The following is a 20,038-nucleotide window of genomic DNA, read 5'->3' as shown; positions in this document are numbered from 1 at the left end:
TGATTCTAAATATTGCTAAATCACACCAGGTATGATGTTATTGCCTGGAACTTGACACTGATTCAGCATTATTTTGTTTTAAAATAGTGGGTTAAATGGAGAGAAAAAGACTAAAGAATGAATAGTTTCCCCCGAGAATGGATCTGACAGCTACCTCCTGCACTGACTCCCCTGAATCCATGGCTCACAACTCAACAATCTCTCTGCTTCCAATATTTGTTCAGAATCCACCAAAGCGTGTAGCTTTCACCCAGGGTCCTCTGCAGGCTTCTGCCCCTGCTGGGCTCACATTTCATGCCTTCTGCACACAGGGAAGTGAAGTCCCTGCCCACTCCGTGTTGTACTCTTCTCCGATGGAGCCCGGCAAGAAGGAAAGCCAGCCGGCCTGGCCTCCCAGACTCCAGCCAGATCCTCTGGGCTTCACCTGCAGTGGTTTTGGTCCAAGTCTCAGAATTTTGGAGCCAAAATGAATTCAGCCTGAGCCACCAGTAACTTGGGGGTGACTGGAGGGTCAGCATCCAATGCTGGAGGAAAAGAAAAATCTCCTCTACTGGACATAAGATGTAAAGGAATGGAACAAAACGTTTTAGATTTTTTCTCTGCCTGGCCTACCAGTTTAGAAAAACCTCACCCAATGAATACTGGTCCTAGAGTTGGAAGGACTGGACCCCCAGCTCTGCATCTCTGCTGCCCTACATTGATTGCTCTGTCTCTGGGCTAAGTAGGTTTGGGGTTTGACAAAGAAAATCTAGAAATATTTGCTTACTGATCATGCCAATCGAACATAGGTCAAATGCAAAAAGATTTTTTTAAATGAACTTTTTTCCTGTTTATACTAATTTTTTTCCACCCTATAGGGGTTATTGATCTGTCAGAACTCTGGCTTTCTCACTAGTCAAAGACACAGTATTACATTTACTGATAGCCAATGCCTAAGGAAGGTTTCTCTGAAGCACCTAGAATGAGAATCTAGAGCTGCAAACAACAGCAATGGATATTATGTAAACTAAAATGGGTCTGTGTGTTTCATATGGCAGTAACGCAGCTATACAAGTCAGACTTCAGCAATAGCCCAGGCCCCAAATGAGGTATTTCTGTGGAAATTAAGTGAGACCCATGGAAAACACCACCCCTCAAAAATTAGTGATGTGAAGCTTTAATAGCAGAGTGGAATCTAATATTTACTCTATTTCACTTTCAGCCCTGGCTAAATATATAGACTATGCTAAGGACACGTTTTTCTCCCCTTAAAATGTTACTTTTCTCAACTATAGCTCTAAAAATTTTAGATGTGATCATTCTATAAGTCAAACTATGTATACATATTCTTAGGTTCTTACACTTTAAAAAGTGACATTTTAAAAATTGGCAATGAATATATTTTCCCCCCAATTTTTTCTTTTCTGATCTAACTCTATGCCCCCACTCCAAAAAGCAAAAAGCAAACAATTCCTCTCCTCCCACCAATGACATCACTGCAATTGTATATTTGTTTACTCTTTTTCTCCTTTACTGGTATGTAAGGTTCATGTGGATAAGGGCTTTGTCTTGTTCAGCAACGTGTCCATTGCCCTGGAACAGTGCCTACTACCTAGCAGCCATTCAGGAAGTATTTGTTAAATGAATTGATTGCTTTCAGGAAAATTTATATCTCTATTGCTCTTCCCTTCTCAACCCCAGGAAAAGCTGGAAAATTCAAGGTAAAATTGAGTTGTTATTATAAACTATATCAATGGTTCTCAAACCTTACTGTGCCAAAGAATCATCCAATGGCACTTTTTAAAGTACAGATTTTTGCCTGCCTCTTCTTATTCCCAGTTCTGATTCAGTATATCTGAGTGGGTGTGGCCTGGGAATCTGCATTTTAAAGCAAACACCCCAGCTCTTTCTCGTAGGAGCAGTCTGGGCACCATGATTTAGGAAATGCTGACCTGTACTCGTAGTGGAACTACAGCAGGTATTAATATTATGGTCAGAGTATCAGGGAATGAGAAGCCTGGAGGAGATAATGGGAATGAATTTAGCTTAATCTCTTTACCATTTGGATCAGGAAACTGTGGCCCACAGAGGAGCAGGAACTGGCGTGAAATCATCTAGTGAATTGGTAACAATTTGAGAGGGTCTTCTGAGATGCTTCATGAAACCACTCTTTTTGCAGCTTCATTCTGTTTACTTTGTAGATCTAACGTGTCTTAAGCCACATTGTTTCATAGGCTATCTTGTGAACATATTTAAATGCCATTTGCTAGTGCCTGGTTTTATCTGAGCAGCATCTCTCATATTTGCAAGTCTGTTACTCTGTTAAGTGGCACTGATTACCAGAAAACATCCTAGTATGCTGAAAAATACTTGAAATGATCAACTAATGAGGACACTATGTATGTTTTCTCATTAGTAATTATGCAGGCTCTGAAGCTAATCCCAGTATCTATACATACTTGTATTGCTAAATTAAAAGCAACTGTGGTGCAGAGAATAGAAACATTTTGAGGAGAGACAAATCAAACGTGACATGTTTTGACTGCACTGATGTACAATGATCTGAGCTCACTTTTGAGGGAGAGAAGTTTGGCCCAAAGGAGAACTGAAGGTCCCAGAGCCAGGAACACTTCACAGAACTCAGGAGCTCTTTCTGGCCTCTAAAACATTCATTTCCTCTGTGACTTGGAACAAAAGCCCTCCACCTCCCATTCCCACAAATGGAGAAAACTGCTCACTTACTACCTTAAAGGAACACATGCTAGTACATGAAGATTAAAACATACTGGGCTGGCAACAGATTTCCTCCTTTCTCTATTGACCTGACTTATTGGGGGAAGCTAGCATCTTTAATAAATTGCAGGGCTCAAATCAACTCTCAAACTTGACAGGGCAAATTCTTATTTATAATGTAATAAATTATGGATACACACTAAAACACTGCTAAGGAGTGGGATCAGGCAGCTATAAATGAAGCAGAGACTTTCATTTTTCATTTTATCCACTTGTAAATGGTTGCCTTTAAAAAAACCTCAATGAATATATATTACTATTATTGTAATTTAAAAATATTTAATGAAGTTTATATGTTCATAAATATAAACTGTCATTAAATAGAAGTGACAGTATGATGAAATAGAAACATATTACTTTGAGTGATGAGATCTGGATTTTGTCCTCTACTCTGTCACTGACATTAGGCAAGCCAGTTAACTCCTTTAAGCCTTAATTTACTCTTCTGAAAACATGGGACTTGGATTAGATGATCCCAAGGTCACTCCAGTTTTATAAATTTGTATATGTAAAACTTTCAGAAGGAAGGTATTATGAAAATTGAATTTCAGTGAATGACATTATTAAGAAAATTACTCAAACCATAAATAATACCACACAGAGCTGGAGCCTTAGTGAAATTATTTAAGAATATATGTGATGGTCAGCAAAGGAAACAATTTAAAAAGTGAAATACTACAGAATGGGAGAAAATTTTGCAAACTATCCATCCGACAAGGGATTAATAACCAGAATATATAAGGAATTCAACTCAATAGCAGAAAAAAAAACTATTTAAAAATAGAAAAAAACCTAAATAGACATTTTTCAAAACAAGACATAGAAATAGCCAACAGGTATGTTTAAAAATGCTCAACATCGGCCGGGCGCGGTGGCTCAAGCCTGTAATCCCAGCACTTTGGGGGGCCGAGGCAGGCGGATCACGAGGTCAGGAGATCGAGACCATCCTGGCTAACACGGTGAAACCCCGTCTCTACTAAAAATACAAAAAATTAGCCGGGCGAAGTGGCAGGTGCCTGTGGTCCCAGCTACTCGGGAGGCTGATGCAGGAGAATGGCGTGAACCCGGGAGGTGGGGCTTGCAGTGAGCCGAGATTGCGTCACTGCACTCCAGCCTGGGGGACAGAGCAAGACTCTGTCTCAAAAAAAAAAAAAAAATGCTCAACATCACAAATCAACAGGAAGATGCAAATCCAAACCACAAAGACATATCATCTCACCCCAGTTAGAATGATTATTATTAAAAAGACAAAAAATAAATGCTGGTGAGAATGTATAGAAAGGGGAGTGCTCATATACTGCTGATGGGAATGTAAATTAGTATAGCCATTATGGAAAACAGTATGGGGGTTCCCCAAAAAGCTAAAACTAAAACTACCTTAATTACTCTTTGTGTTAATGAACTTATACTTCCACAGCAGCTAGTATGGCCAACACTTCTTATCAGACAAGTGAGTGGGAGGAGGCCCCCCTCCTTCTCTCTCTAGATCTGTCTTTGGGAGAATAGTTCTTTTTGCCATAGGGCAAAAGAGTGATCCAATTTCACCAAATCTTTTCCCTTCTTGCCTACATATTTCCGTTTCCCCCAATCATCCACTACAAGTTCCCAGAAACAGTTAATCCCAGCTTAGAACTGGACTCAATCCGCGAAATACAGTCTGACAGGACAGAGTCCATGCCACCATCATCAACTTGGGTCTGCCCATACTTCTACTACTGCAGCTGAAGGTAATGTGGCATTCTCCCTTCTACCACACACGTTCTTTGTTGGTTCATTTTGAGTGTATATGGAATAAACTCCTCAGATCTTCTTAACATGAACCACTGACAAGCCAAGGCTTTCCCATTTGTTTAAATTCTAAATGCCGAGCTTCAGATTTATTTTTGTTAACTTTCTTTGTGATGGTTTCAGCCCTTCCTGTTCCAACCTGTCGAGATCACTCTGAATGTTGATACCGACATCCATCATATTAGCGATCCCTCCCAGCTTTCTGTCATTTGCAAATGTGATCAGCATGCTCCCATGCTTTCATCCAAGTTTTTGATGAAAACTCACTGTATTTTTAAAAAGTCTTTTAATTTAGTTGATTTGGGTCCAATTTTTGATAATTGTGTAATGCTATCTAAAAGCAAGGGAATCCAAGTTATGAGGTTCAACCTGATTCCAAAATAATGCAATTAAAATAAATATGCTTTGCAAAATTGAGCCAGGCCCCAAAGGTAGTACCAATGTGACCCAGACTCTGGCATGGTCAATCTGCTATTTTGGACAAAGCTAACAATTAAATTGGATAAATGTTTGTTGATGAGGATGATGACTCTAGACTAACAGACTGAATGGTGCAGAGGCAAGCAAACACACTAGATTGATTTTTCAGTGTGGAGACAGTTCCCAGCTGGGACAACTCAAAGTGCTGGGAAAGGTTTGCCACTGAATGACTAATTAGGCCATGTAGACTGATAATTGGATAATTTGGGGCCAAAAAATTACTTTTGAGGCCTAAATTATCTGTACTGACCATCTATTGTGCTTTCAGATGCCCTGGAGCAATGTCAGATTGTGTGCTGTGGCCTTAGCCTAGGCAGTGCTAAGAAGCTTCACTAATTCAGATGAACTGCATATGGAGAGGCCAGGGTGCTTCTGGGAGGAGAACTCTTCATTCCTGAATACTTTTCTAGCACCCACTCTCACTGGAACCAGAGAGGCAGTGAAGCTTGGTATTTAGGAGCACAGATTTTAGGTTCAATATACTTGGCTCCTAATTATACTTGGCTCCTAATTCTGTCTCTGCTGCAATATTAGCTCAGTGACCTTGGGCAAGTCAGCCCTTTAGCCTCTCCCAGTTTAAATTTCCTTATCTGTGAAATAGAGATCATAATACTTATCTTTAGAGTGTTCTGCATGATACCTAATGTGTAGTGTTCATGCTAATTAGGACACTGAACAAATGGCAGAGTAAGAAAGTTTGGCCAAGGAAATAACATACAGGGCACTCTGCTAAAGCTTTGACAAGTATAATTGCAATTAATCTTCACAAACAACCCCAGGAAGTAGATATTACTATTACCCCACAACACAGATGAGAAAACTGAGGCATCAAAAGGTGTAATCAGTTGCTCAAGGTCACTTAGCTAGTAAATGACAGTGTTGGGATTTTCATCTAGGCCCGCATGATTCCAAAGAAGCCTAAACTGTTAACTTTGTTTTATTATTCTGCTTTATTCTCTTACACTATTATTTGAGACTTGATTGTAGTCAAGAGCCACTACTTATAATCAGAATAAGAGTCCTCAACCTTTGATGCTAAGGATCTACCATGCTTCTCATATGACGTTTTGTGATCAGGTGCAGAGAGGAGGCTTTGCAGCCTATAATGAGGGTGGGGAAGAGGGAAAGAGGATCACAGCAGGTACACTAATCATTTTTATCAACACTGCAACCTAAGAGAAGGGCACATAGCAGGGACATACTCACACTGTTTGCCAGCCATTCAGCCAGAAGAAGCTTGAAACACTGATTAGACCTGGGGAGGGCAGTTTGGTAGTAGCCACCAAGACAGATCAACCGACTGGGGGCCTCTGGACTGGTATTTCTTTATCTGAGTGCAAGCTGTGTTTCTAGGTTTTTTTTTTTTTTTCCTTCAAGTAGGAGGGATAATGATTCCTACAATTCATGGTGGTTTAAAGGGTTAAATGAGATAATGTACCACAATGTCTAGCATATAGAAACTGCTCAATAATTGTGATTTTTTTTCCTTCCCTTCCCTCTTCATTGAGACCCTGTTTTGCTAGAAGTTTGCTTTTCTAAGTCCTTTAAAGAAATTGCCTTACAGAGCTGTTTATTCATTTGCTCAGAAAATCCTTTCTCATGGTTCTTCTCTGTGTTATCCAAATTTTGAGGAATTTGCAGGGTTCAGACTGATGGGATTTTACTATATCCCATATGAAATAAAAATGTTGATATGTTTTGGTTGACTTAACTATAACAACACCAATCGTAATTTATGGTCTTGAAAACGTTTTCACAAACATCATTCCTGTGTGACTGGTGTTCAGAACACCCCTCTGAGGTTAAATATTGTAGTCATTTCCACTGTAGGCAGGAGAGAGACAAAAGCAGGAATGAAGTGACACAGGCAGGAAGTAGCAGAGGTGGCGTTCCATCCCAGTCCTCCTGACATCTGATGTCACAGCCAGAGCTCGCTTCTCTCTACCAATGGTCTAATCCCTCTGAATAAGCAGCAGGTCAGTCAATGCTGATACAATTGGATAAACTGCTTAGGAATAACTTGAGGCTCACCCAGATGGTTTGAACACAATACGAAAAAAAAACAGTAGTCATTTTGTCTAGATCATGAGATAAATCTACAAATTGTAGTTCGCCTGTGCAGATTTTCATTGGCACAACCACCAGGAATCCTGCAACAATGTGTATGACAGGTGTAGCACTGTCAGGGTCATTTGTTAAGGCATTTAGAGATTCAATAAGGCAAAAATTATTTGGTGCAATGGATGCATTGAATTGCTAAATGAAGCGAGAAATATAGAAAAAGTATGAAAACTGTCTAACATGGTGCCAGACACAAAATCTTTCAATCAACTCTTATTACTAGTAGCCATAAATAGAGACCCTGATCATTCATTTGAAAGTAGGAAATCATAAAACTTACTCTAGAATAATCAAGATCTCTGGGTGTTGAGTCTGTTAAAGCTCGGACGAGGGCATTCATCATGCAGATTGGAGGAGAAGGTGGAGAGGGCTGAGAAGGTTCCTGTTGTAATGGGCTCTTTGGTTTGGAAGGCAGACGACCTCTCCTCCCTTTCAGACTATCTGTACGGACAACTGATGCCAAAAGAGACAAATAAAACCATCTTCAAAGATTATGGAATGAATGACCATAAATCGCAAAAAGTGATAAAAACACATTACAGTTGAGCAATCATTAATGAGACTAACCATTTAAAGTGGTAATAAGTTTGGAATAATATTCACACAATGATTTCATGAGAGTTGAAACAAGCAGCATAAAAGCCACCAATATTTACATTTGGTAATGAATTAGCCCTAAAAGTCTCCTTCTTAAATAGAACAAAGATGTATGTATACAAGTCCTCTATTAATTTTGAGAAATTAGAATAAATAGTCCTCAGTTATTTTAAAATGTAGATACATATGATAAAAATAAAATGTTGAAAGGAAAAAGGAACTAGAAAAATTCACCATCCCAATGTAAATATTAACTTTTTTTCAGTGATTTCTGAGAATATGTATAAGCAAACTGGGTAAAAAGCATTATATCCATACCTTCTTTTACCATTCCAACACTGAGACACTTCTGAAATCGACAGTACTGACATCGGTTTCGACGTCTCTTGTCTACTGGGCAGTTTTTATTCGCCAGGCAAACATATTTTGCGTTTTTCTGCACTGTTCTCTGAGAAAATATAATACAAGATAGTCAGCTGATAGTTTCTGGAAAGAGGTAGGACCTGACAAGATGTATTTTAATTACAATGTGAAAAGCGACAGTGCAATTCGTATAATTCGATAAATTTAATTTCCTAACACGCTAGCCTGCAGGAAAAACAATTTTATTAGTGTTAGCTGCTGACAATGAAAATCATCTCGGATTGTTCTAAAGCAAGTCTCAGGAGACACTCAACTCTGAATGATAAAATCATATCTGAAATTACCAGGTCAACATATCATACCTTGGAGAATTAGATTATCTCCACTTTTAATATCCCTTTGGGAACAATTTTCTACTTGTTCCACTCCCCTGATTATTGCTGACCTTATTAAAATAAAATCAAAATTATCTGGGATGTACTTTGTTTGCTATCACTATTGTAAGTCAAATATCACAGTAACTGGCTTTGTTAACAGAGATGAAATCATAAAAAGCAAAATCTGGATTTTTCTAATTAAAACATATAGGAAACCTTATTAAAATAAAATCAAAATTATCTGGGATGTACTTTGTTTGCTATCACTATTGTAAGTCAAATATCACAGTAACTGGCTTTGTTAACAGAGATGAAATCATAAAAAGCAAAATCTGGATTTTTCTAATTAAAACATATAGGAAATAATGTTTTAATGCAAAAAAATTAACTTAATCATCCTGTGTAGCTTATTTTATCTTTAAAGACCATATATGATAAACAGTCCATTCCTGAATTTTCAAAGCAAAATCTTAAAAGTGGTTATTACAAATCATTATTATATCCAACGAAGAAAACAAAAAACGCCAAGGGACAAAAAAAAAAAAGAGACAAAGATATATGACAGCCATATATTTTCAGTGAAAATTCCTATTAATAGGTCATTTCATAAATGTCTATTGACATAGACACAGTAACCATACTGTAAAAAAAATCGTAAAACTTAAGGTTGGATAGAAAAATGATGTTGTATTTTTCAGAATCCATATAATTTGGAAATGACACATGGAGAAATAAATATATTTCATCCCCCAAATTTAAATGCTTGCTTTTTAAATTGAAAACATTTGTGCAAATGAATGTATTTTTACCACTTAGGGTGAAACTGTTCAGAAATTACCTGGATCTATACAACTCCAAATAGAGCAGGAAGTTGAAATTTATTTGGGAAGCCTGGGCTGCATTAAAAAAAAAAGAAAATAAATCCAGGTAACTTGGGCTTCATGATCTATTTTGTGTTCAAACATCTAGATTTGCTTTTAACATTTACTTTCAGTCATTCTCAACCCCTATGTTTCAGTTTTACCCTGTTACCTTTTAATTTCATTTTAGGGGACAGTTTCTAGATTGCTTATATAAAACTTAACATAACAAAGCCAACCTATCTCAAGTCTAAGACATGTTTCCCCTGCCATAGTAGGTGATTTTAGTTTAAAATACAAAATTCTGAAACACAGGCATACTTCTGAGGTTCCAGCACTTAAATTCTTAGCAATCTGTAAGGGTAGGAAACGTGTGTTTCCTGAATAAAGCTTTCATTGAGCATGAGTAATTTCTAACACTCTATTTCTTGCCATCATCCTCAAGGCTATATGCCAATTTGAGTGCTGATGGCATTTTGCTTCAGGTATACATTTTCCCAATAACCTGAAGCCTTCCCTACATTTGTGTGTGTGCACAGTTTAAGGACAGGGAGAGATCATTATGGTTCAATCACCGAATTCCTATCATTAGCTGCACATCATGTCACATTTTTAAAGAACTCAATTTAATGGTAGAAAGCCACTGGGTAAAACCTGCTCCGGTTCCCTTAATTAACAGTTCTGTGGGGTGGTTCTCCCCCATCTTGCCCCCACCCTTTCAAGTATAGATTTGTTTTCAAGGGATTGCTGCAGAAAAGGGAAGCTGTTGGGGAACACTTAATTGACATTTCTAGACTCAGAATGTATTACCACTCTGGTATTTTGGTCAACTCTCAATTATTTAGAGATAATTATATTTGTAGATTATTCATAATTCTTGTTTTTTTCTTTTCCCCCTTTCTGCTGCCAGTTTCACTGTCCTTCAGCATTTTCCACTGAAATCCTGTAAAAATCAAATCTGCTAAAGGAATGCAGTTACTTGAAAGTAGCTCTGATAAAGCTTGAGTAGTTAAAACAAAAAATGGCTAAACTCAGTGGCTAAAACATAAAATAAAATGACCAAGATTCTGCATTTAAAACATCATAATCCCAAATATCTGTAGGGCACTTAACATATTGCAGTCTTTCCCCAAACATTTTCTCATTCCTCTGCAGAATTCAGGTAGTGATATTTACAATCTGAAGATCAAAAATAATTGTTGCTTGTTGCTATGTATATTCCTCCACAAATGTGCATTTTTACAAAACTTTATAGCTTTTGTTTAATAATGAACTATTTGTACAGCACTTTAAAGATTATAAAGCACTTTCATATATATTTTTATCTCATTGAATACACAGCTCTTCTCTGAGTTTTACTCATTGATAGGCAAACAGGCCTAGAATGAAGTGTCATGCCCAACATGATACAATTGGAAGGTGGAAGATCAAGGTCTTCTATTTGAGTCTTCTCTCTCCAATTCTGGTGTACTCCCAGATATATCCTATTGGCCTCCCAAATCCAAGTTACCCAATCAGCATCCTGCTTCCTCTTTCTCTCTACCCTGTCCAGCAGTAGAGGATAAGAAATAATTTGTGTGGGTTTGTAAATGACTGAAATAATGGCCAGTGGGGTGAGGAGTGAGAAGGATGGCACAGAAGTAAGTGTCTGATAAAGTCTGGGAGTCAATAGCAAAAGGTAGCACAGCAAAAGAGCAAGGTCTTTTCCCTAAGTGGCAGAAATAACACTGAACTCAGGAGTCAGGAGAAATCAGCTGGAAACATCTCATGGGCAGCTAAATCACTGCTTACAGCCTGCATAAGGCTTCACAGTTCCAGGCTTCCTCGTGGGTAAAATACGGGGGAGGCTGATGGCCCCTCCCACTGTAAAATTTCTCCGTTAGGCCTATGAGGGAATGAATTATGTCTACACCTGGCACCGCATGTGGTACAGAGGTAGGGAAAGGGTCCTAGAGGACACAAGACCCCAAGTTCTATCTTCTATGGAAAGAGCTGCCTCTTTCCATAGAAGAAGACAGTTGTCCCTGTCTCCCAGAGCTGCAGAGCTGTGAAAAGGGAGTGGACTTTGGGGTCATGCAAACATGGGTTGGCATCGTGCCCCCATCTCCCTTCTCTGAAGGTGTGTCCTGAGGCAGCTGATTAACTTCTTCAAACCTCAACATCCTCATCTACAAAACAAGGAAAATTAATATCTACCTTTAAAACACTGTTACTAAAATATAGCTAGTGAGTGGCCAGAATTCAATCTTAGATGTGTCTGACTCTAGAGCCCCAGCTCTTACTGTAAGGATTAAATGAGACACAAATGTCCAGGGCTTGGTACGCACACACTATCCCCTCAGACACCCTGGAGAGACAGACAAAGCAATGAGGTTTTTGCATTTTTGAAGTCACAGGTCCTTTTAAGACTCTGCTGAAAGCTCTCCAGAAAAATGTTCATAGGGCAGCGTCAGGCCAGGAGGTTCACGGACCCCCGGAGTCCGTCTGGGGTGGCCTGCTGCACATGGACCTCAGTAGAAAGCCCCTGAGAAAATGGATGTGAAGGTGCTAGGAAGGGCTGTAGGAAAGCATGATGTGCCAATTACAGCCCTCAAACCGGGAAGAACAAGGATGCTCCTACACTCACAAGCTCCCTTCAGCGAGGGGGCTGGGTGCGGAGGGGAGGGGGCGACGTGCGCTCACCTTGAAAAAGCCCTTGCAGCCCTCGCAGGTTCGCACGCCGTAGTGCTGGCAGGCGGCGTTGTCCCCGCACACGGCACACGTGCCCTCGCCGGACGACGAGCTCCTGTTGGGCGGCGACGGCAGGCTGGGACTCTCGCCCAGCAGGCTGGACGCGGTAGGGGAGGGCGTGAGGCCGAGAGGCGGGAAGGCCAGCGGGGCCGCCCTCTTGGCCAGCGGCAGCCCGTACGGGTGGCCCTCAAGCGCGGCAGCCTGGCTGCCCGCGGCGGCTGCAGCTCCCAGCGGCAGGCTGAGCGCGGCAGCGGCCGTTGGGTCGTAGCCGAGGTGGTGGCCGCCGGCCGGGCTGGGCGCGGGGGGATGCGGCGGCGAGGGCTTGAAGTGGAAGAGAGGGAAGCGCGCGCCGGCCACCGTGGGGACCGCCTTCATCGGCGGGTCCAGCAGCGGGCCGGGCGCGATGCAGCCGGGCGCCGAGGGCAGTGCGTCGTCCCATAACGCCCCCGCCTGCGGGGGGAAGGCCGGCGTGGTGGGGGTGGACGGTGGGGACTGCTTGAAGTACATGGAGGTGCTGGGCAGCACCTCGTCCTCCGGGCTGGAGGCGGGAGGAATGGATGGCTGCTGATGCTGCTGCTGGTGATGATGGTGGTGGTGGTGGTGGTGGTGGTGATGGTGGTGGTAGCTGGGCGCCCGCCCCTCCTCCACTTTGATCAAGGGCCGCTGCATTTGGTACACGCAGGAGGGCTTGAGTTCGTAGTTGCTCGAGTAGCCCTCCACGAAGGTACTGATGCTGGGCAGGGACGTGGTGGCCGTAGCTGTGATCTCAGTGCTGCCGAGGTCCATGGTCAGCTTGGTATAGTCGGGGTTCATGATCTCCGTGGTGTATTCCGAGCTGTATGTCTGCGCGGCATAACTGGAACCTGGAGGCGAAGGGCTATATTGGGCTTGGACGCAGGGCATATCTGCAGGGACAGAGAAAAGGGTCTCTCAGAAGCAAGTTAACACTTGTTTTCTAGCCAACAGGCAGCATTGGGTTCACTGTTCTCTAATCTGGGAAACAGAGAGGAAGTGTCATCCTCTCCTCCTTCTGGTAGCATAGACACAAAGCCCCACACTTATTTTCTTCATCCCTAGTAAGGAAGCTGAATTCCTGACAAAGGGGTGCCAAAACCTGGCCTCTTGTGGACCTCTGTACCTGTCTTCTCTCCCTTGCCCTGTCCTCCACTAGATTTGGGAAACTTGAAGTCTTTCCTCATAAGCTCAGAGATGTTTTTAAAAAGAGGCTTTGAATCCTATAAACTAATTGGAGTGGCCTCCTTAGCTATAATCTAGGGGCACAAAGAGAAAGCCAGTGGTTTATTTGGGGGGAAAGAGGCCATTGGTCCCCCAAGGCATACACATTGATTTGTAAACCTGAGTTAGTCAAGAAAAACTACACTGTGAGAGATTTAGTGGCCAAGGGAGAGAGTTGACATTCTAACATTTTATGAGTGCCAACTGAGGCTGCCCACACACGTTGTGGTTGCTTTCTCCCACCCCCTCCCCACTCCTCCAATAGGGCTAGCAGCCTGCACAAACTGGACCCCTGTTGATAACTTCAGTCAGCTAGGTGGGGACATAGGCCCAGGAAATTGACTCGGGGGAGTTTGTACCATCTGCAAAGAAAAAGATCAGCAGCTGCAACAAAACACCCACCTATATATATATACATATACACAAACACACACACACACACACATATATCTATATCCCAATTCTAACTAATAAAACATATCAGTGGCTGTTTTATGATAACAGTTTATAACTATCATAATAGGCAAGTTAGTATAGGTATTTCCTTATGACACTAGAATTAGTACCCATGAAAAAAAGCAGTTTCTCAATAGACTTGATTTCTCTGCCAGTTTGACTATGTTGCCCCCCAAGTGGCTGGTATCCAGGGTGCTTACTATTGTTCATAGAGGCTGAACTGAGTGAGAAGGCTCTGAGAATTATTGGATGTAGTGGATGATTTATCTAATCATTTTCCTTTCTTTATGGCTAAATATAAATGGTAAAAAAAAAAAAAACGGCGGTTTCTGGTGGTTGGTTTTTCTGAGCCAAAGGAAAACCAGGTGCTTAACGCCTCTTTGGAGTCTATGGTGTAAAAGGTGTGACTAATAGAGAAGTGAATACTTCACATTTCCTTTGACATCTTTCTCTTACCCACATTTCCAAATCTGATTGAGTCATGCATGTATGGGATGAAATCTTGACTTGAAAAAAGGTGATGAGGGCCTGTTGGAAGAAGCAGTGATGAGGAGAGGCCAGTTCAAGCCTTTCTTTAACAAGCAGGGCCTTAAAAATACACTCACTAATTTGAAGTCCAGTTACTTATCTTGCTGTCCAGTTGTTGGGATGAAATGAAAGGCTAATCATTTAAAAGAAAGAACACTGGCTGATCTTTCATCTATTCTCCTTCTCCCTTCAGCATCTCTAGGATTTCTCCATTAGTTTTTTCTGTCATTCTTTCTGGCCAGTCCCTTTCTATTGCTCTTACTTGTGTCTTTCTGAGGTTTCTAGCTAGAAGATGAGCTTACTGGGATTGTATTCCATTTATCTGCATTATCTATGGTGCCCACACAGGCTTGGCACCTAGTATTCCTTTAACAAATTTGTAAAGAGGTGGTACAAACCAAACGTGCAATCTGTTCTTTTGCCAAACTCAAATTTACTCTTTGGTTTTCAGCTCAAATGCTTTTCTCCTTCCCTCCGAGCTTCAATCATCCAAACTTCTGCACCCAAATGATTTGGGTTTTATATAAATGAAAATGCTCAGTATTGCTCTAAGTGATTCCATAACTCTTACATGTGTACACTGGCTATAAAAGAAGAGCAAAAATCAAATTAAAAATGTATAAAATACCCTAATCTATTGGTGTATTTGTATTTCTCTTAGGGAAATTAATTTTGAGCAATGCAAGCTTAATTTAATTTGGCTGCTCCACTCAGTAGCAACAGGGTGTGGTATACAGAGGAGCTTCCTGTGAGGAAGCCACCTGTGTTGTGAAATTCGCGGCCAGCAGTCACTGTCCTGGCACTGGGCAGGTCGACCACGCTGCCCGCCGAGTGTGAGGTTCCCCCACCCACTTCCCTCAGCCAGGGAGGAGAAAAGGGTCGTGCCTTCGAACCTACCTGGAGGGTATCTTGCGCGCTGAATGGTGGGGCTGGGGGTCTCTCCAGCGGAGGCTGAGAGTGTAGGAGGAGCTGACGTCCGGCGAGGCGAAGCGCCGGCAGTGCTGCCCGGCACCGCTAAGGGTCCAGGCTCAGGACCCGGGCTTGCCGGGCTGCGTTCTTCCGCAGTGGGCTCTACAGGCACGGTGAGAGAGGACATAGGTCACAGTGAGACCAGGATAGGTCACTACGGCCCGGGCTGGGCGCATTGAGGACTGGGGGAATTGGTTGGCAACCTCTAGAAATGCTACATTAATTACAAAGAATTATCATAAAATTAAGGGTGATTAATGGTACAAGAGTCCGCCTGGGCAAGAAGCATCACACGGCCTCGGGGAAGTCGAGGAAAGGTTGTAGGAATCCACTGCGCCTACCACCGTTTTGTGGCACCAGAATCGAGGCTAAAAAAAAACCGCGCAGCCTGTTATCGCCCAGAAATTGATCTCTCTGCCCCTACAATTGATTCCGAGCTTACGAAGTCAGGAAAACCAAAGAAAGCAGAACACTTGAGGAACGAGCTCCGCCCGAATACGGGGGGGTCAGTGAGTGTTCACCAGCGGAAAAAAGCCATTTTCCAGCTCCGCCCGCCCCCACCCCTCAAATACAAATTTTACACGTTGCATAGGAAATGCACAAGGTCCGGAACGAATGCATGAATGCCCCGAGGAATTAAGAAAGTCTGCGCTTTTCATTCTAAATGCTAATGGAGCTTCGCTTCTATTAGCCGCGAGTTTCGAGGGCCAGGGGTCAAGCAAACAAAAGGCACAGCGAAGAGAAGGCTGGCGCTGGAAGCAAGGGGACGAAGCGGACGGCGTTAGCAGCTGATGGGACGAGCGGAGGCAGGTCCTCTGCACCCAGAGGGCGGTGTCTTCGAGGGTGGGCGGCTTGGAGGCTCCTGGCCACCCAGCGGCCTAGCGGGGGCACATTCCTGAGGGCGCCGAGCGCGGATCGGGGACCAGCGTCTCAGCGCACAGCCTCAGCGAAACTTTGTAGCTGAAAGCGCAGCTCAGCAGGCCTCAGGGAAGGAACTGGGTGCCCCAAACTCTGGCCTATAGCGCCCCCTTTGCCCGGGGTGGGCGCAGCTCGAAGAGTGGGAACATGGACCGAAAAACCTCAAATCAAACTAAGCCAAAAACCTCCGAGGTGCGCGGGGCCACGAGGGTCGTCTCCTGGCGCCCCTGAGCCCGGGGCTTGCCTACAGGAAGAGAGAAAGGGACTGGGGGCCCCCAGGTCCAGGAAACCCTCGACGGCCAGGAAATGGGGGATTCCCTTGCCACCCCCAGCCCCAGCTGGAGCTGCTCCGACGGAAAGCTTGCGCTCGATGTAGCGCGGGTAGAAGCGGATCTTCCCACGGCTGTAGCATGTGCTTCCCGTCTCCCCGCATCTTCAATGGGGGTCTCCAGCAATCCCCCAGCCGCCCCTTCAGTGGGTGCCCGCATTCCCGTCCCGCATTCCCTGAGGGCCTTTCAAGCGAAGTCGTTCTCTGAGAGGCGGCCTCTGAACTCGGGTGGGCGGGGACGGCCTCTCCCCAACGAAGGAGTTCCCCTCGAGAGCCCAGCATTCGCGGGAGGGACCCACACAGCCTTTCCTCCAGCCCAGCCCAGCGCCCCGCCGCTCTCTCCGCCCCACAAACGGCCGGTTACCTAGGCAAAGCCTCAGTGCCTGGAAACACGTTCCGCCGCTCCGGCTTGCGGCCGCCGGGGCCGGGAGCACAGAGCCTTGGGGTTGTAAATTAGGAAGAAATAACTACCTCTGTCAAAGCCCCTTTCTTTCTCGTGGGCAGACGAAAGGAACACCCCCGTGTTCCCCTCCCCGTGGTGAAGTGTGTGGAGGAAACCGTGAAACGCACCATTGTGACCGGGGCTCCTCTGCGGAGTTTCCAACCCTGGGGAGCGGGGGCGGAGGTTGGGCGGGGGCAAGAGCAGCGAAGGAGAGACTGACAGAAAGGGAAAGACTGAGATTCTCAGAAAGACCGAGGGAGACGAGACAAACCGCGGGGAAGAATTTCTGTGAGCGCACGGTCCCAGGGAACGGGGTGGATGGGTGCCGGGGGTGGGGGGCGGAGCGGACGTGGAGGTTACTGTGGCCTAAGGAGTCTTTGATACTAACTCTGCGAGCATCTTGTTCAGCGAAAATAACTCGAATAAAGTAACTTCATTCATTGTGCCCATTAGCCACGTTGGGCAGCTTTTTCTTTCCCTAACTTGATTCTACAAAATATTTCCCGGTCGTGGGAAAAGGAGATCCGGCATTGGACTCGCGATGGAATGACTGACGGCTCCCTGCACTTCTCTCCCGGCACCACAAGGCCCTGGGATCACAGCCCGACATTTCTGATTACTAACTCCTCGCAGCTCTTCCCTCTGGAGAATCCGGACGCATAAATAAATAAAAGCCAATCTCCAAGAACGTTTTTGGAAATCAAGGGACAAATGCGTTCTTCCTCGCCACTGCCCCGAGGCTTCCAACAGGTTGGAGAGGTGCCTTTGTAAGTCAGTCTCCGCAGGCTGCGCTCGCATGACCGCTTTCGTCTCACCACCGAGAACTTTCATTTCTACTAAGAGTAAAACACTCGGAGCAACTTCTCCAAAAGCGCGAGTTCTGTCAGTGAAAAAGCATGTTTTTCCCACACCGAGCCAACGTCCAGAGGAGAGGGACACCGTCCCCACACGTGTCAGTGCGCGGGAGTCGCCGATTATACCCGATTTACCTCCTAAGGGAAAAGTGTAAACCGGCATGTCAGCGACGCCAGGCAGACGTGCCTAGTGGAACCCCAGGCTCATTTCAATACAATAAGCCACATTCCTACAATTACGCCCTCTTTCCTGAGGTCCTCCGAGTGCCTCTGCAAACTAGCCGCCGCTGCCTAGGCCCTTCCCTCCTAAGCTTCCTTCCAGAGAACCAGCTCGGTGCCACCATTAGGAACATTTACTTGGACCCACCAGAGCTCCTATTTTCAATCCTACTTAAAAGGCAGGAAAATTACTGCCGTTCATCACCGGAGCTGCAACTCCCTGCCGCTGCCGCTGCCGCCGCCGCCGCCGCCGAGAGCATCATTACCATGACAACTAGAGCCGAAATACCCTGAATTACATCGCTGGAGCCGCTATAGCACAAATCCCGGTCCTCCTCTTTGTTAGAGGCTTTTCGCCTCTTCGAGTGGGGGGGAGGAATCCCACGAGCTCCAGAGATCCCCGCGGGCCCACTACATGGGAAAAGTTTCAGATCAGAACCTACGGGCCGCTGGGCTAGCAAAGCCGGAGCCAGGCGGCAAGGTCAGGGAAGGGAACCCCACACTCAAAGTTGTCAATTTCAGAAGCGACGCTTCCCAGCAAGCCAACTTTTTTAGCAAGTCCCCTTATTAACTGGGCGAATCTCATACGTACTTGAGTGCTGTGGCGGTTCCGTCTTTAGAGCGAGTTTCTAGAGAGCTGTCCCGAAATCTGCACTGGGGGGGAGTCACAGCTGCTGTCCCGGAAGGGCTGCGGTGTACAAGCCCAGCGGCTCCCGGAGGCGGTGAGCGGCTGGTGGGGGATGCTACGATCCCGACTCATGGGAGAGCACAGCCGAGAGGTTCCGCGGGCGTCCTGGCTCGGGCTGTGACCAGTGGAGATGATGCCGCCGCTGTTCCCACCTCCACGGCCACTGCCAGCACCGTCAGCGTTGCAAAGTGAGCCCGGGAGGGGCGTCCGGCTGCGGCGCCGCGCTGCACCCGCAAGGGCTCAGGGCAAGAGGGGTGTGAGCGCGCGGGAGAGCGAAGTGTGTGTGCGGAGCGTGTGTGCGCGCTTGTGTCTGTGTGTGCGAGTGAGGGAGCGGGTGTGAGCGCGTCTGTGTATGGGGAGCGGAGGAGGAGCAGGAGCTGGAGGGGTGGGGGGCGGGAGGCAGGAGACTCCGCTCTCCCGGCTGCGCGTTCGCTCGCTCTCTCGGCACGTCATTTATGCCACAGGAGCCCTAGCGGCCTCTCCATAGAGTGCCTGGAATGCGAGACGTCAATGTGACGCCATGGGACGCTACGTCACCCTCCTCCTCCCTCCCCTGGCCCAGCCGGTTCCGCGTGTGCGAGGGAGGGTGTGTGTGTTCGTGTGCGCGCGCGCGCGTTCCTCGGCCAGTCGCACGGCCGCACAATGGAAACTCCGCCGCACGGCCGACCCCGGCCTGGGGGCTTCTCGGACCCGCGGTGCCAGCCCTTTTGCACCTGAACCTCTCGCCAGGGCGTCCGTCTGTGGGAGGGTGCAGCGGCCTGCCCACGGGTCAGGCGGGACCGCCCAGCTGTCAGGCTCGGGTGGAGTAGAGTTGGAGGAGTGCTGCTGGCGCGCCTCCGAGGCTGCCCCGAGGCACGGAGCCAGGGCGAGGGGGGTAAGGGAGAGGATAGCTCTTCCGAAAGGGAAGGCTCCGCCAGCCAGCTTCTGACCAGCTCCAGTGACCTGGCAGCCGGTGCAGAAGGCGTCTGGCACCAGCCCGAAGACGCCCTGAGATGCAGCTGCACTTTCCTCATGCAAAAGCTGTTTACGTCTCTCCGGTCCTCTGCGCCCAGGCTAATCCGCCCTCCCCGCATTATTTACTGGGTGCGTGTTTCACACAGGGATGCAGATGGTTCCGGGGATAAGGTTTGATTTCTTTACACGTACGGCGTGGGTTTCTTAACTGGACACGTTATAACCCAGCGAAGTGCACATCCATCATGCACACGCGCGCTGCAGCAGAAACTACTCAATGTGTATAAAACAAACACACACGTGTTGAACAGCTGAGTGGGTCTGACTATTGCAAATCATTCCTCCTCCCCAGCACCGG

At 45.6% G+C, this 20,038-nt stretch overlaps 1 protein-coding gene across 2 annotated transcripts in view; it reads right to left on the bottom strand.

Annotated features, from left to right (window-relative positions):
- NR4A3 (nuclear receptor subfamily 4 group A member 3) overlaps window positions 1–19,160 on the bottom strand; it is a 40,903-nt gene extending 21,743 nt beyond the window's left edge. The window contains exons 1-6 of one of the 2 annotated variants that reach the window (XM_032164673.2): window positions 18,631–19,160; window positions 15,206–15,379; window positions 14,237–14,308; window positions 12,041–12,993; window positions 8,077–8,206; window positions 7,442–7,614 (exon numbers count right to left, since the gene is read on the bottom strand). In XM_032164673.2, the coding sequence (XP_032020564.1) occupies window positions 7,442–7,614; window positions 8,077–8,206; window positions 12,041–12,993; window positions 14,237–14,267 (1,287 nt within the window). In that variant the 5' untranslated portion in view covers window positions 14,268–14,308; window positions 15,206–15,379; window positions 18,631–19,160. The remainder of the gene's footprint in view (window positions 1–7,441; window positions 7,615–8,076; window positions 8,207–12,040; window positions 12,994–14,236; window positions 14,309–15,205; window positions 15,380–18,630) is intronic. The other variant, XM_032164674.2, reaches the window with a different exon arrangement.
- Between the last annotated feature and the right edge of the window lie 878 nt (window positions 19,161–20,038).

This window comes from Hylobates moloch, unplaced genomic scaffold, assembly GCF_009828535.3.
Source record: "Hylobates moloch isolate HMO894 unplaced genomic scaffold, HMol_V3 SCAFFOLD_10, whole genome shotgun sequence".
NCBI lineage: Eukaryota > Metazoa > Chordata > Mammalia > Primates > Hylobatidae > Hylobates > Hylobates moloch.
Note: the sequence above shows the minus strand (reverse complement) of the source record. Positions and strands in the feature narration are given on the sequence as shown.